Source organism: Tauraco erythrolophus, chromosome 6 (genome assembly GCF_009769465.1).
Source record: "Tauraco erythrolophus isolate bTauEry1 chromosome 6, bTauEry1.pri, whole genome shotgun sequence".
NCBI classification, from domain to species: Eukaryota; Metazoa; Chordata; class Aves; order Musophagiformes; family Musophagidae; genus Tauraco; species Tauraco erythrolophus.
The window spans coordinates 30709651-30725583 of record NC_141470.1 but is presented as its reverse complement, the minus strand read 5'-3'; the positions used below and the strand labels follow the sequence as shown (position 1 = coordinate 30725583).

General features: G+C 41.5%; 1 protein-coding gene across 3 annotated transcripts in view; it reads right to left on the bottom strand.

The window, feature by feature from the left end:
* Positions 1 to 15933, bottom strand: part of MAPKBP1 (mitogen-activated protein kinase binding protein 1) — a 99429-nt gene that overhangs the window by 14741 nt on the left and 68755 nt on the right. For all 3 annotated transcript variants that reach the window (XM_086612772.1, XM_086612774.1, XM_086612773.1), the window contains 7 exons: positions 14282 to 14352; positions 13710 to 13831; positions 12594 to 12669; positions 10418 to 10529; positions 9753 to 9816; positions 6714 to 6839; positions 415 to 563 (listed from right to left, as the gene is read on the bottom strand). In XM_086612772.1, coding sequence (XP_086468898.1) covers positions 415 to 563; positions 6714 to 6839; positions 9753 to 9816; positions 10418 to 10529; positions 12594 to 12669; positions 13710 to 13831; positions 14282 to 14352 — 720 coding nt within the window. The remainder of the gene's footprint in view (positions 1 to 414; positions 564 to 6713; positions 6840 to 9752; positions 9817 to 10417; positions 10530 to 12593; positions 12670 to 13709; positions 13832 to 14281; positions 14353 to 15933) is intronic.

Below are 15933 nucleotides of genomic sequence, written 5' to 3'. Positions count from 1 at the left end.
CACTGTAGCATCTGTGGTAAAACCAGATTAGTAATGGCAATCTCTACTGTAAATTTTATCAGACATCTCTAGAATCCTCCGTCAGATCTCTTTTGACTTCTGCGGACTTCTAATAGCTTGTAGACCCAAGTGCAAGACACTAATTCAAAATTTGTTTGGCCAGCTGGAACGAGCAAGAAACTTGGCAATTTAACAAGTGGATTTCTAATCAGAGAACTCCAAAACATACCCCTCTTCAGATGCAGGAATGGGCAACTCACATTACCCATTGGTGTCAATCCATCTGTTTCTGTCTTGATCTTTCTCTTCCTGCCTATATCTTGTTATCCCTAAGCCAGTGTCTCTCATCTTCTCCCTTCTTCACATTCATGCCATTTTTCTCCACCTCTGCCCATGCCCCTCTCCCATTTATACCTGAGTCTCTCTCTGTGTTACAGTTGGACTGAATACGGAAAGACTGCAGCCCACGTAACTCATCTTCATCATTCCCTTCGTCTTCACCATCCTTGTCGCTGTCTGATGAGAGTGCAGGCACAGAGGACAGGGCAGAGATGGACTCATGCCTAGGAGGCAGGAATTGGAAGGAGTATTATGGTCTACCTCAAAAATTGCCCACCATTTCAATCCTTACACCAGGCAGTTCTCCACTTTCTCTCCATCCACACTCAGCAGGCTGCCTCAACTCTCCCAAGCAGCCCTCACTCTAGCAAAACCCATCTCTGAGAAACAGGGCAAGTTAAAGCCTGCACAAAGGTGTGTAGAGTCTGCCACAGCAATTGTCTCCTATGTGTGGAAGGATGACAGAAATCAAAACAGAAGCAAACGAGACCAAGAAGGTCTAATGGAATGAAATGTGGCCTTCCATTTCAGGCCCTGCCAATTGATAAGATCAAGATGGTAGAGCATATCTGAAAGACAAATATTTTTCCCACCCTTAAGCATTTCCTCTCTGGAACTGTTTTACACATCAAAAATGTCACAGAGATACTCCCTGTTTGATAGCAACTGTGTATATGGCAAATTATCACATAAGAGACAGGTTCATACCAAGGATTACACACACAGACCCGAAGGCACAGCCCACACACCCTAAGAGCACCGTGCTGCCTTTTTTAGCCTTAAGGCACAAGGAATAATGTAAAACCTATTTTGGGCAGATCTTTAACCAAAGTAGATCAGACAGGTGTTCCCATACAGACCTCAGAGGCACTCCCAGCACAGAATTCCCTAATACCAATCAAGAACACTTACCAACACCAAACTCTGTCTTCCCTCTTTCTTCAACTCTTCCCCTTTGTCCCTTCACCCCTTCAGTCAATAGAACTAAATGAACTAATCCACTTTGGACAATAATTGAACAAATGAAGAACCTCTAACAAATAAATTTGAGTAGTGCCCACTCCATGGCCTTGAGCTAGAGTGCCAAACTTATCATTAGGGACATTTATAGGATATCACCAGTGGGTGTTGAGTGCCAAGCGTTATTCATGAAATAAAAATAGCTCATCCACCAAATACAGAGCAGCCTGGCCAGGAAACAACTTCTCCTGCAGCTGACAGATAGCAGGAAGTATTGAAACATGGTAAGAATTAGTTAAGATATTTTAATGTTTTCTCACAAAAAAAGAGTGAAACTGACTGCAGTCTGCAAAGTCCTCCAGTGAAACAGTTTCATGTTGGCTGTCCTCATCTACTTTTGACATTTGTCAGTCTCTTCATCTTTTCTACTGTCTCCTGTGTCCGTCTTGTCACTCTCAGGTTCTTGTGTCTAAGCAGGGGAATCTCAACAAAATTCAAGCACCACAGTACACTTAAGGTTATGCCATGTCTCATCCTATGAGGCGCATTACATTTGTATATGGTAAGCAATATTAACTTTGTATCAGTAACCTTGATAGCATCCTTCTGTTCGTATTCTTAATGGTTGTTTGAAGAGTTTATTGAGGAAGATGGGTTGGATTATTAGATATTTTAACATCTAACTGGTTGAATACCTCACTATGATGAAGTGATATGGCAAGGTAAGATTATTTGTTTGCCAAACTCCTTCATGTACTGTCATTGGCATAAATGGAGAAGGGAGGATTGCTATCAATGTGGTTTATATCAGAAAGATGGCCTCTGTCCGTCAGATGGTGACTGACAAAATTAGTATGGGGGAGGGGGAAAGCATGTTCTAATATCCTCAAAGGAGATGAGTAAGAGAATGCAAAACATATTTTGGAAGTCAGATGGATGGGTTTTCATACTTCACAGAAAGTGCCAAACAAATTATGAAGTCACATGTGTCTGATACAAATGTAAGGGTATCTTGCATTATCCCAGAAAAATTCATGTGCCCCTTCCACGTCCTCCTTTTTACAACTCAAATATGCTTTTCAGACACACAGTCCTGTGACTTGAATGGAGATAACTCAATGGGGTTTTCAAAAGATCTTAGACCCACTGACTTGAAACTGAGATACTCCTGAAAATGGAACCTACATTCATAAAGTCTTGAGAGTTTTAACTTTTGTGCTTGAGGAAGTCGATCCCTCAGTTTGGACTTCACTACTTTCTCTGTTCTTTCCCTGCCTTCCTCTATGTTCTTCAGATTTTCTCCTAAGTCTTTCTGTTGCACACATCTCCCCAACACTCTTCCTCAGTTTTTGTTCATGTTTAGATAGAAGTCAGAGTAATGTAGGGTGAGGTTTCAAGCACAGGACCTGCTTCCAAATAAGCACTACACAAGAGCATTTTGAAAGCGAAGGAGTAAGACTTTTGGGTTTTGCTGAATTCCTACTGAGAGTGGGTTCAGCCAAACCCCAACAAAACATCATTATACCAGAATGAATGTTTTCAGAGTAGCTATTCCAGAAGAGCATGTACAGACATGTCCAATTGTCATGATACATGTGACTCACTTAGAGCAAGGATTTTAATTGTCCTTGCTGTTGTCGTCATCCTTTGCTGAGGAACTATCTCATTCTACTATCATGCCTGAGTCTTGTTCTGTACAGACGGGCAGAGCATCAGTTGCACTTCACCTCCTAGTTTCTGAAGGGTCTGCCGTATAGGATCAATGGCAGGGAAGGACCTTCAGTTAGAAAGTCTTCAGGACACATATATAGTCTTAACAGTGCCATATGTCTTTACTGAGTTCTAAAATTAAGACATCTGATATTAGGTACTCTGTATTCTTTTGCATGTCCTGAATTCAACCCTTCTTTCTTTCCTTAGAACAAAACAAAACAGGCAAGAATGGCAACTATCCATTTAAAGAGGTATGCCGTCAGCATTCCCACTCTGATCTTGTGCTACTTAAACCCTCAGCTCTAGGGGCATATTTATGAAACTGTAACAACCTATGTGGTAGGGATGACTAGCAGACTGCCTCTCCCACCCCCACCCCCACAAATGCCTAAGGGTTTTAAAAAGAAAGTTACCCCACTTATCCCCACAGAAAGACCACAGTGCCACTGATTTCAGAGTTTTCCTGGTGTTATGATTGCAGTCGTTCAGCAGAGACTCAGGCACCTCTTCAGATCTGGCGTCAAAAGCCTGCCCCATTCTGAGCCCTGGAAACTGCACAGCTTTCATGGACCGGACCAAAGCCTCACTGAGAATATGATAAGGAGCTCTTCTTTCCAAATATACCTGACAGCACATAGTACTTCTTCGGCATACATATATAAGTTTTAGACAATTTAACTTGGATAATATTTCTATCTTCTCCTATTTATACTAGAGTTCCAATAAAAGTCACAGAAAAAGTTACTTTAAAAATTAAAATAAAAAATATAAATGCTCAGCTAAAACATGACTATAAGCCCTGCAAACATTCCACAGTAAAATAAATTTAAAACTTCTCTTCCAAAATTTGAGACAAGCTTTTCTAAACAATAAATGCATACTTGGATCAAAACCAAAACCCTATTAAAAGGCCCTTACATGGTTCCTTCTCTGAAAATATAAATGCCTCAAAACCAAAATGGACCAGCAATATCAGCTGAGTACAAGTTCTATTATCCCAAACAACCAAAGCTCCTCATGTTCGGCAGATGAGAGAAAAGCACACATCTGCAATTATCACAACCAGAGGCAGAACTGAAAGGCTCTCAGGGGCACTCTGGAGAACTCTGGGTCGTACAGGTCAGATTAGTTCCAAAATAATCCAATGTTCCATAAATGTGAGTCAGAGAAATCCTTCAGAGGAGAAACTTTAGTCTCTTTAGTTTTTGGAGGGACTGAAAAGGCTGGGACTCTTCAGTTTGGAGAGAAGACTGGATGGAGAGAGGTTATGATAAAGGTTTACAAAAATATGGGGACGACAGATGGCTGACGCAGAAGGATAGTTCACCAAAGCTCACAATATTCAGAAGCAGAGAGCTTTCAATGAAACTAGTGGGAGTGTCGTTTAACAGAGACAAAAAAAGTCCTTCTTTCCACAGAGAGCAGTGAACTCCTGGAACTTGTCGCCAAAGGAGGTTGCAGAGGCAGACAATATTAACAGTTCAAGAAGGGTTTATACAAATTCAGCAGGCAATGAGTCCATGACCAAATACTGAAGGGAACAGGCAGAGTCCCTAATATAACAATTAAGCATGAGGCAAACGGATCACAAAGGTTCATATAGCAACGTTCACACAGTGTCTCACTAAGCAGCATCTTCCATTGTCACTGTCACAGGAAGAATACCGGGCATCGTGGAGCACTGGTTTGACCCAGAAAGGCATCTTCTGTGTGTTTACACTCCAGATGTTATTCACCTGGGCCAATCCCTGCCCTGCCAGTTGCAGCTGGATAGAGACAGCACTGTTCCAAACTGGAAATCTTCAGCTCCCCACTGCCTCCTCAGCTCAGTTCTGTTTCCCCAGTATTGTTTCGATTACCCATCCTGTCATATACTCATACTATGGAACTAGCAGAATGCATTACTTTCACTCTCAAATTCTAGCAATACTGTTCTAGAGAAAATCTAGTAGAGCAAATGACATATTGCCAGGTAGGTAGTTGCCTTATACTCCTGTGAGTACTTTTGAGACAACAGTTTTAAACTATGAGGTGCAACTCAACTCTCCACTGCAACCTACACAGACAGACCTTGGAAACACAACCAGAACAGGTTCAGGGCATCTAGAAAACCAGCCTTACTCAAGTTCATTAGTTTTCCTTCTCCCACCTCAGTAATGCTGGTCCAATAGGCTCTTCCTCCATATTCAGTCCCAATCCAAAATGCTCTGGAGTTATGTCTTTGCTGATCTCCAGTGATCACGGCAGTCGATCAAAACTGAAAACAAGCTTTCAAAGCTGACCAAACAAGTAGATTCCAGGCTTGCAAAGAGGTTACCAAACAAGTTTAATAAAGTGCTGGGCTTGGCGTGGCACTAACACCGCCCTTCAGCAAGCGTCTGTGACGGAAACAAGTATCACCTAATGCGGAAGAGGACTGGGATTATCTGTCACAGGCTGAGCCTCAGTAGGGTAAGGCTGCAGCTGCTGGAATAACAGAGAGTCTGCTATAAAAAGCACATTGCTTGACAGCTCCAGAATTTTGGCTAGAAAAAAGGTTTCCGGAGTTCTCCCAGCATCATTACTGAAAGCACTTATTAGACAAGACTTGTTTCAAGAATGAGCAGATCAAGACTTTCCTAAATGAAACTATGCAGACAGACTTGTTTCAACATTACTTGCTCCCGAAGGGAGTGGGAAGGTCCTTGTGATACTCAATACAACAACCAGTGCGGTAAGTCTTCCAATGCTCTGGCATTTTTATATCCAGAACTCAATTTGTAGTTACTTGGAGGAGGAAAACCCTGGGACATAGTATCAAAAATCTGCGTCTATCCTTTTTTCCTCATTTTGATCCCACATCAGCTTGGTCAGGACTCTCCTGCATTGCTTACAGTCAAATTAGTCTCAGCTACTTAACAACTACAGAAAACCCAAATACATTACACTGATAATCCATAATTCCCCGTCGCTCTTGTTCTGTTTAAGAACAGGGTCTGCATTTAAGCACCTCTTTTTATAGAAAGGTCACTAGATAAATTTAGATCTATTCAGTTTGTTGGCTGTGGTAGTTTGTTTTTAGATATGCTGTTTACTGAGCAAAATATAAAAATATGATTTAGCCACTAAGAAATTTTCCCATGGAAATTATTTTTATATTTATTATTTATATTATAATTATTTTTAGGTGACCTTTCTCAAAGCCTCCAGAAAACAGTTAACAAAGAAACAGCACAACTGTAAGGACTCTTTCAGAATTATGATCAACATGGTAAACTCATACAGCTCACAGGGATACTTCAGTACTGACTGCAGAGAATAGCCTTTAAATTGCATTCAGCCTAGATCCTATTGATGATGGAGCAAGGCTTCCTGATGAAGGAGCAAGGCTTCCCTGGTGGGATGCTGTGTACCAGCCTCAGTACTGCTAGGCAAACTGCTTATTAAAGTTTCTGACCACATCAGTAAACTAAATTAAGACACAAAGGGCACCGCATACACACTGCAATCAGCTAAGCAACACTTCTGACTGGAAAATCAAAGTCAGGCTTCTATATCCAAAGAAGGGGAGCACAAAAACCATGGCAAATCCAACAGAAGAGCAAGAGAACTTTTGGAGGACACTATTAGTGAAGACAGCAGAAACCTTACAGTTGAATCTCAGTGCCACACTTTTCACATTAAACCCTACAAGGCCAGACACCTCAGTCTACTCTGCTCACCTCATGAGTCCAGCTGTCTTGCGTGGAGGAGACTTTTCTGCCTGCTTCCCTCTCTGCTTCATGTCAGACAGTCGCTGCCGCATGTTGATGGTCATCTCTGAGCTCAGACGCCAGATGAAGATACAGCTGAAAGAGGGAAAGGTGAGGTTGGAGTCAAGTATCAGTTCGGTTTATTGATATTATCAATTCCCACTGAAGATGCAAACAAGAGTCATTCTCTCTGTGGCAGAGACACAAACACAGAAAGATCTTCACAGAAACTCAATCTCATCATAAGCCTCATGACAAAAGGGTAAAACCTGCCTGGCAAAGACTCCCTAGGGCGAGAGCAACTGCAGCGATATTTGCACAGACTCATCTCTGACGCTATACCTTTATTTGACTACCTAACCAGCTGCTGAAGGAAATTCCATAACAAGTCCCTCCATGGTCAGCAGGATAAGTGGAGCCTACAGATGTCCTTTACATCTTTTAACAGTGGCTAAGCTGCAGCCTCTGATTGCAACTGCTCCCACAAGCAACACCTTCCTACCTTCTCATGGAGTCTCTCTGGTGTAGTAACAGTTAAGCTTACGTGGCAGTACTTTTTGCTGTCAGGGTGCTCCTAATGTTTTACTTGGACTCCCTCCAGGAACATTCTAAGGAATTTGATCGAATTTGGTCAGTGGATTCAGAAGCGTTTGAGAGGGAAACAAACAGTGTGATCTCATTGGTCTCATTTTCTTCAGAAATCTAGCTAAAAAATAATAATTGAAAAAATTCCTCATCACATTAGAGAATACTGTATCTCATCTTCAGCTAATGAAAGTAAAATGACCAATGTTTTCTTTGAAATTTAATCTCAGTACTAACTAATTCTTTTCATCTCACCTATCTGTCCTGTCTGGCAGGGTGTACTTACACTAATGCAGAAACAGAGGTGGGGCTTTTGCTATCATTTATAAAATCCAGCACACTGCTTTGAAATCCAAAAGAGGATTTAAGCAAGTTCTTCAAGACCCATCAGTGCCACCATACTCATGGGTACCCCAATTCACCATGGAGTTTTCAATGAGGGGCTTTCCCCTCTTCCTTGTTAGTTTATAAAAATTCATTCGCTCTGACATTTTGAACAATGGCCATGAATCTTGGTCTCCTGGACCTGAGGCAAATGCCAAAAGCACCAAGATCCTGAATGCCTGCATCTTCTCCACTTTTTTCCTCCCCAGAAGACATTTTAGAAGATTTTATTTCCATGCCACAGAAAAGAAAACAGAAACCCCATTTTGCAGTCTGCAGAGATTTTAATGAAAAACTAAAAATTCCCTTATTGTCCCCAGTGCCATTTCTCTTTGCGACAAAGCTCAGGAATGTCACTCTCAGCTACTGAAGTCACACGCAGACACAGACACTTCCCTTCAACAGTGAATGCTCTGTCATCCTCCCACTCCAGCTTTTGAGCCAGAGGAAAGCGGTGAGGCACTGCATCTGGGAACTGTGGCAACCCACAGCAGCCAGCTGCTTCCCCTCAAGCAGCAGCTCTCTCAAACCTAACAGCAACCATAACCCGCTGCTGAGAAAATACTAAAAAGCAGGAAACAAAATTCAGAAAGCAAATCTGGCTTGTTCATTTATCCCACCCCCACAGCTATCAAACCTAGAGATAAGCAGCAATTAGTATGAACTTGTAGGCATATTAGCATTCAACACAAAGCTCTACAGAAGTATGCTCCCACCTACTCTTTCTGCTACATTTTCCTTGTGTACTTTTCTCACATGGGTCTCCTAGTCCTTACGCCCTTCTCCATCTCCATTTCTCTTTCTGTTCTCAGTTTTATTCTCTGCACATGCTGTTGTGTGCAAACAGACTATTTTCCCTGTTCTCCTTTGAAAAAACATGCTTTCTCATCTCCTTACAGCCAAGTTCTTTATGAATCCTTTCCTCACTTCTCATCCACCTCTTCCACAGCTTTAGTGAAGAAAATGATCCTTTCACTCATGGAAATGGTCAAGAACTAAATCACAAGGATCATTGGGGACCTCAAACCTTCCACGTTTCTGGAATTTATCAGAAATACACAAAAAAATTACTCTTCTGCAACTTTTCTCCTAATGCATTTAACACGTGAAAGGTAAAGAAAGAGGAAAACCAAATTATTTAGTTTTTACTGAAAGACAGAAATAATCAACGGATGCAATTTAAGGCGATACATTGTATGTTCTGTAACAATTCTCTCTCTAAAACTCTTTTTCCAGTTCAATTGTGTTTTATTAATAGAAAAGAGAAAGAGAGAGAGAATCTGTGTTGCTCTGGCCTTGAAATAGCACTCCAGGAACTATCTTCCTCAAAGGAAAAATTTTATTTGGTTCAGCTGATTTAAGCATTCACTGATTCCAGAAGTAGTGGCTCCACTCACCTCTACAGTCATCACATGTATTCTCCTTTTCCCCTTGGGCTCAGTCTGGTGATTACTTAAGCTTTTGGTGATCTGATTCAGCTCACTAAATCAGCAGAAAACTCAGCCGGGGGGTGCTGATGTAGTGACTTGAATCAGCCTAATGAGGAATCAGCCACATCACAGCTGATTTATGGTAACAGTAAAGAGGACCATATGAACAGGAGCAAAGAGCGAAGACAGGCTTGTCCCTTTTGCTGCTAGACAGGCTCATTCACCTGGTGGAACCTCATCAACAGGAGCACTGTGACACAAAGTTTTGGCACCACTGGTCAGAATATCACAAGCTGCATTACATTACAGACCTGAAGGCTGGTAAGGAAAAAGGCCACATCCCTGTCTCCTTTCCAGCAGCACACAGTACGCACACTCAGAAAACCACAAGGGAAGGACTTCACATGGGCATCTCTTTCCATGGAAGGATAATATAAGCTCTGTGAGCTTTACCAACAGCACACATTTAGGATTCAGAAAGCTCTGAGGTTTCTTTGGAATTCATAAAACATCCCTTTAAAAAAAAAATTCTTCTTTCCTTCAGGATACCACTTTAAATCCAGTGTGAGATGGCATGAGCAGATATCACAAGCAAGCAAACTCCTCTTACCTGTCACCAGAAACAGAGATCAGATGTTTGCAGTCATTACTGAATTTCATCCCGGTTACAATCTCTGTGTGAAATAAAGCACAGAAAAAAAAAAAAGAAAACAACAAACCTTCCCTGAATTATTCCAATGGGCAGAAGAGATCATTAGACAAAAGGCCTATCTGTACTCAGCAACTCATATTCTGATTAAAGCCAACACACTTCACAGATCAATATGCCCCAATTAACATAACCATTTAACAAAGAATCTAGGCTTGACATAGAAAAAGTATCCCACAGCAAAATGAGCACAAAGACTGGAGTCTCTTTTTGCCTATAATAGAATAGCTCCTGCACAGTAGGAGCTGAGGGTATATCATAATAAAACTTAATATGCTGAAAAAACACAGACTACCTTATAGGCTATTAAAATAAGCTGTGTAAATAAATACATGGCCTGAAAGGCATGTGTATGCTTGTATTTTGCAATGCAAAACAAGGTCCGAAAAAAGTTGAAATTGCAATGAAATAAACTATTGCAACTTCATCCAACCATAATCTATTCCAAAATACACATTGGTCAAACTTTGGTGGGAAGGAACCTTCAGAAAGTTTTGACTAGTATCAACCCAACTATCTAGTCATCAGCATTAAAAAATGCATTTCCAGAAGTTCATGTGCCTTACCTGAATGTCCATACATGGTTGCAACACACTCGCCAGAATAGAAATCAAAGATGGAGAGGTTCTTGTCAGAACAACTAGTTGCAATATAAAGACCAGAGGGATCTGTTTGCACCTGGTTAAGGAGACAAGAGAAGTGCAAAGATCTGGTGAGAAAGTGTCTTCAAACTGCATGAAAATGGTCCAGAATACCCAAGACAGTCCAACCTGACTAAACTGTTAAAACTATCTCCAACCTAATCAGAGACTAAAGGCATTTATGTTAAATGCCTAATCACTGTGAATGCACCACCACCAATGGGCAGATTATACCTGTCTCCTACCTCCTTTTCAGCCACTGGGTCTTACTTTCTTCTATCTTAAGATCAAAACAAAACAAAAAAAAAAACAACACATCAAAAAAAAAAAATCAGGCTGAAAGAGTTAAGTGAAATATTAAAAGACTCCAATCTTGAGCAGAGAAACCAAAAAAGAACTCAACACTGCAGAGAAATTATCTGTGATAATGATGCTGTGAAATCTCCAGCATTTGCAACTCTGGGTTTTGGGTTGGGTTGGGTTTTTTTTTTTTTCATACACACCTTTATCTTGGATCAAATATAAAACACCCTCCAAATACCTCACTAGATCTAAAGCAGCACTATACAGCAAATACAGCTGAACAGCTGTCACAAAATATCTTGCTTTGTCTTAAGTAAAACTTCAAGGAACTGAGAATGAAAACGTCTGGGTTTTGAGGAAGACACAGTAAATAACAATAACTTTCTTTGGTTATGTTTATTTTGTTGCTGTATCTTTTGCTTTGCATGTCACTGTTTGGGTTCTACTTGTTAAACTGCAATGTATATTATGATCTCAAAACTAAACGCTAAGAAAGTTTAAATTTGAGAGATAACCATAAACCCTTGGTTACATAATTGTCCTAAAAATGAACAAAGCAACAATAAAAAGAATTGAGATTCCCCACTTGAGCTACACATGAAAAAACCAAAACCATAAAGGATATTAAAAACAAAAAAAATCCAGCTTCCAGCAGCATTTCATGGTTTGAGATCCCAGAAAGACATAGTCAAGCACCTGAGCTTACCAGTAATAACGCAATTTTTCATTTTGATTACTCTGGCTTGTAAGAAACTTTGTAGGAATTATAACAGGTTTTTTATATATATATATATATATATATATATATATATATATATATATATATATATAAAAAACCAGTTATAACCTATTCTGAAAAACTGAAGAGGTGACACTGAAGAAATTTTCTTGCTCTCCTCTCCCTTTTTACCCAGCTATTTACACCCACCAATAATATTTCTGGCCTGTGCAGCTGAATAGAAATATTTGATTTTAAAAGTAGAAAAATTATCGGTGACAACAAATACAATGAAGAAGTTTGTTTGGCAGCTTAACTTGAGAGGTATTTTGGTTGTGTCAATAGGTCTTCCCCCTTTAAAGACAAGAATGCAATTCTTCCACATCCCAACGTGCTGGCATCACTCTTAATGCTGAATCTTGAATGCACTTGGTGTACCAGAGGAAGCCCAGACCAGCAGCAGCAGGTGTGCTACTCTATCCCAAGGCCTGGATACACTCAGCAGGTGGGAAACATGAATAGACTCTTTCTAAGCAGTACCAGGCTTGTCCAGCACTCCAAGATAGAAAGAGTCAGGGCTTTCCAGAGCAGATGCTACTTTTTACCACCTTGTAAAGACTTTCACTTGTATTTGCCCTCTGGCAACGAAAAATTCCTCAAACATTGATCAACAGGTATCTCCACCTTAAAAATCCTAAAAAAAGTAGCCAAGAAAGCCAGAATGAGCTCTCTGGAGCAGAAAGTAAAGTATTAAAGTAAATGGACTGAATAATCTCTCCTGACAGATATTACTGCAGTTCTACCTGCTTTTACAAGCATGTGCCTGTGCCTCACTTCAGAAATAGCAGAGAGAGAAGTTATACACCAATTCAGGATTCACTGACTCTTTTCCTGTTTTAACCTGATGAAATGCAAATACATAACCATTCTGTAAGGATGGAGGTAGAAGGAAGCAGCAGCAAGATAGGGGACAAAGTATGGAGCAAACATTAAAAAAAAAAAAAAAGCACTCTGAGCTGCATTCAGAAAAGCTGGAAAAAATGAAAAATGAAAAGGGATGAAGGAAAGAAAACAGCTTACTTTGATGAGGGTGCCATCTTCACCTTGGGATCCCTTATAAAGCTTCTTCTGCTTCCCACTGCTTATGTTGAAGACCCTGAGGGGAACAACATAAGACAACATTGCTCATTTTGCCCAGGTACTGCCCTGTGACTCTTGTCACGAGGATCCTTTTCTCTTTCTGCTCCTTGTTCCACATGAGATATAGGGAACAGAGCCAAGCCACAGGAAGTAGAGAAATGACGTCTATGAACTATAACCACCAATCATTTAAACGGTTCAAGAAACAAACTCAAAAGTAATGTAGGAGTCCAGGACTGGATGATATGATATCGAGCAGATTATCTGAATTAAAATTAAGACTTGATTCTTGAGCCAAGAATCAAAAACAAGTATAGCATCATGGCACTGAAGGAGAGGTCAAATGAGAGGGAGAAAACCTTGCCATGCCTTGTAATGGCTAATGGTGATATACTAGGAATGGCTTTTAATAAGCTTCAGTCAGTCCTCCCTGCTGTGGATCCTTCATACTAAAGGAAAGGGTTAAGGTAGCAAGACTATTTACATTAGAATACAAAAGTAAATTACATTCAGCAATGGTATCTCACCCAGATATAACAGGAGGAGATGGACAACTACAGAGAGTCTCTTAATTGGAAGGTAGAGCAGATAGATTGAAGAAATGGATAAAAAGGGAACAGAGAAAGGTTTCCACTTGACCAAAGACAGTCACACCTAGCTCAATTTTAGGTTCCTACAGTCCCAGCTATTCCACAGGACCTCACAGCTTCTCACTAGACATACCTTTAAAAGTAAAAATTACCACAGCACAGAAGTTCTTGCCCCACAACTCAATGATGTGCCAAGGAAGGCACACTTGCTCTCCCTGTAGAAAGGCTTTGCTCTGCAGAGCAACCCAGCAAGAATCCAGGAGTCCTCTGGGCATTTGCCTATATCCACAGCATTTTACCAGTGGGGGAAAGGCAGAGTTCAACCTCACAGAGTGTGAGGTGAGGCCTCAGATCTGTCTGAAAATGCTGTGTCAAAGAACGTAGAGGAATGATGATGGAGATGGGACTGCCTTGGCCAACTCATTTATGACTGAAAAAATATTTTCAAGACAAGAAGTAAACTAACCTGATGTTACGATCTTGGCATCCAATAGCTGCGTATTTCCAGCTGGGGTCCACATCCATGTCATACAGCGTGGTCTTCCTAACAATGTGATGTGTTCGGGTAAACTGAACTCCTTCTCCTGTCTAAGCATGTGGGTAAAGACTGTGTCAAAATCAAGTAGTCAACCCATTATTAAAAACTTCTAAATACAGATGAGTCCTCTCACACAGCCAGCACAAACCAACCCTTCCCACTAACCAGGTCTGCTGGGAGCAGCTGGGACTGGAGGCACAATGAACTCCTCTTTCCAGCCCATACTCTTTCAGCACTCTTTGCAATACCCCTGTCAGTGAAAGAAAAGCAGATATCCTAACAGCTCCCTACTTTGCATCTTGCTGAGAGGCCAGGCTGGGAGCAGGTGCATGCTTCACATAACTGGTTCTCTGAATGTAATCTCTTGCTTTGAGTCAGTGGGAGACACTCAGGCTGAAACAGCAACAAGCTCACACAGAAACTCTGATATCACTCCTTAAAGCAGTTTCTTTGTGGAGAGATTATTTTTAAAAGTGCACAAAACGCTGTAGTAAAGTTACCTTCTGCGCAGTGCGGAAATAGATGCTCTTGTCCGCCCCACAGCTTATCATTCGCACCTTCCCATCATTGGCTGGAACAAAAAGGCAGGAGCCGATCAAAAGATAAACACAGATACAAGCTGGAGGAAATGTTTCAGTTTATACCACTGCTCATTTATTCCAGTCCTGATTAGCTAAGGCTGTCTCCTTACTTAAGCAGCAGGATGCTGCAGCAAAACAGAAGCCTCTTCCCAGGGACAGCATTTGTTACTGCTCAGAGTGCACGAGGCCTTAATACAGAAGCTTTACACAACAGATGAGGATGTAATTCTGCACTCTCCCCCAATAGTATGCTCACGTGCTCATTCTCTCTGTGCCACAGCACTCTGCAGCAACATGACAAGTTCACACTCAGTATGAGCTGAAAACGGGCAATAGGCACTCTCAATCCTCAAAGTCAGTCACATTTTTCTTGCTGCCCTTTCTTACTGCAGGGTCAGGCTTTCCTTCTTCCTCCAGCACTGCCGCTCCTTCAGCAAAGCAACACCTGATGAAAATCCATGTAAGGAAAATGGATCCAATATCACACAAGTCCACTTGAACTGCACCCACTTAAGAGCAGGACTGCAGTTAGCTCACAGACCAGCATAAAGGCCTTCACTGCCAGGGCCTTGAGTGCAGTTCCTCTACCTCCTAAGAAGTAGCTGGCTGCATTCAAGGTCAGCTCACTAATAAGACAGAGCTGTCAGAGAGACTTCTGCTGGCCTTGGAAGCTCCTTGAGAAAAAAATCTGAAAAAGCCTCATGGCAGCTTTGGGGAGCTTCTGCTATGAAGCTTCAGCAAGGTCCCTGCCTTTCACCTGGGAGCTACTTTCAAGCTGAGGTTCTCATCCTTGAAGCCCAACTGAGCTACACGGCAGCAGCATTGCGGCCACGTCTGTGCCTGGCCATGTACCCTACTGATCTGAATCCTGACCCTGACCCATGGACTCAGCTTCCTGATTTGAACTCAAACCTGCCTTGCTGCTATGGGCTTGCCTGGCAGTCACTGAACTGTGGCTGACCCTGCTCACTGTCTCCAGACTGATCCTGACCTTGAGTTGCCAACCTGTCTTACCACTATGGATTTGTCTGGTGATCTGGACTACTGGCTGGACCTAGTTACTATGACTGGACTTGATCTGTTCCACCTTGTTCAGGTACTGTGGGTATTTCCCATTGCCAGTGAGGCCACTATCTTTGCCTGCCTTCCTGTCACCCTTGGCTACTGGCTTCCCCAGCCAGGGCAGCCAGCCCTTGTTGTTCCCTGACAATAGCACAATACACCACACTGATGTCTGAACATCAGTAGTAATTGAGTGCTGAGGATGCAACTTGCTCCATTACCACGAATGCAAAGTCTTACAGTGGTTTGCAATGACAAATTTACTTGTGACTAGTTAGTCCTAAAATGTTTTTTTGTGGGTTTGGTGATTTTTTTGAGAGATGACTGTTCAACAGTTCTCTTCACTAAGAACAATGTGTAGCCATCTGACATCAGTTAGAGTAAATCATCACAAAGAAATAGCTTTCTAAAGAAATGCTGAGAACTTCAAATCAGGAGAGGTTTATTGAGTGGACAGGAAGAAGAGCAGAAAAAAACAAAAGGGAAAAGAAGGCAAGTACCATCAAATA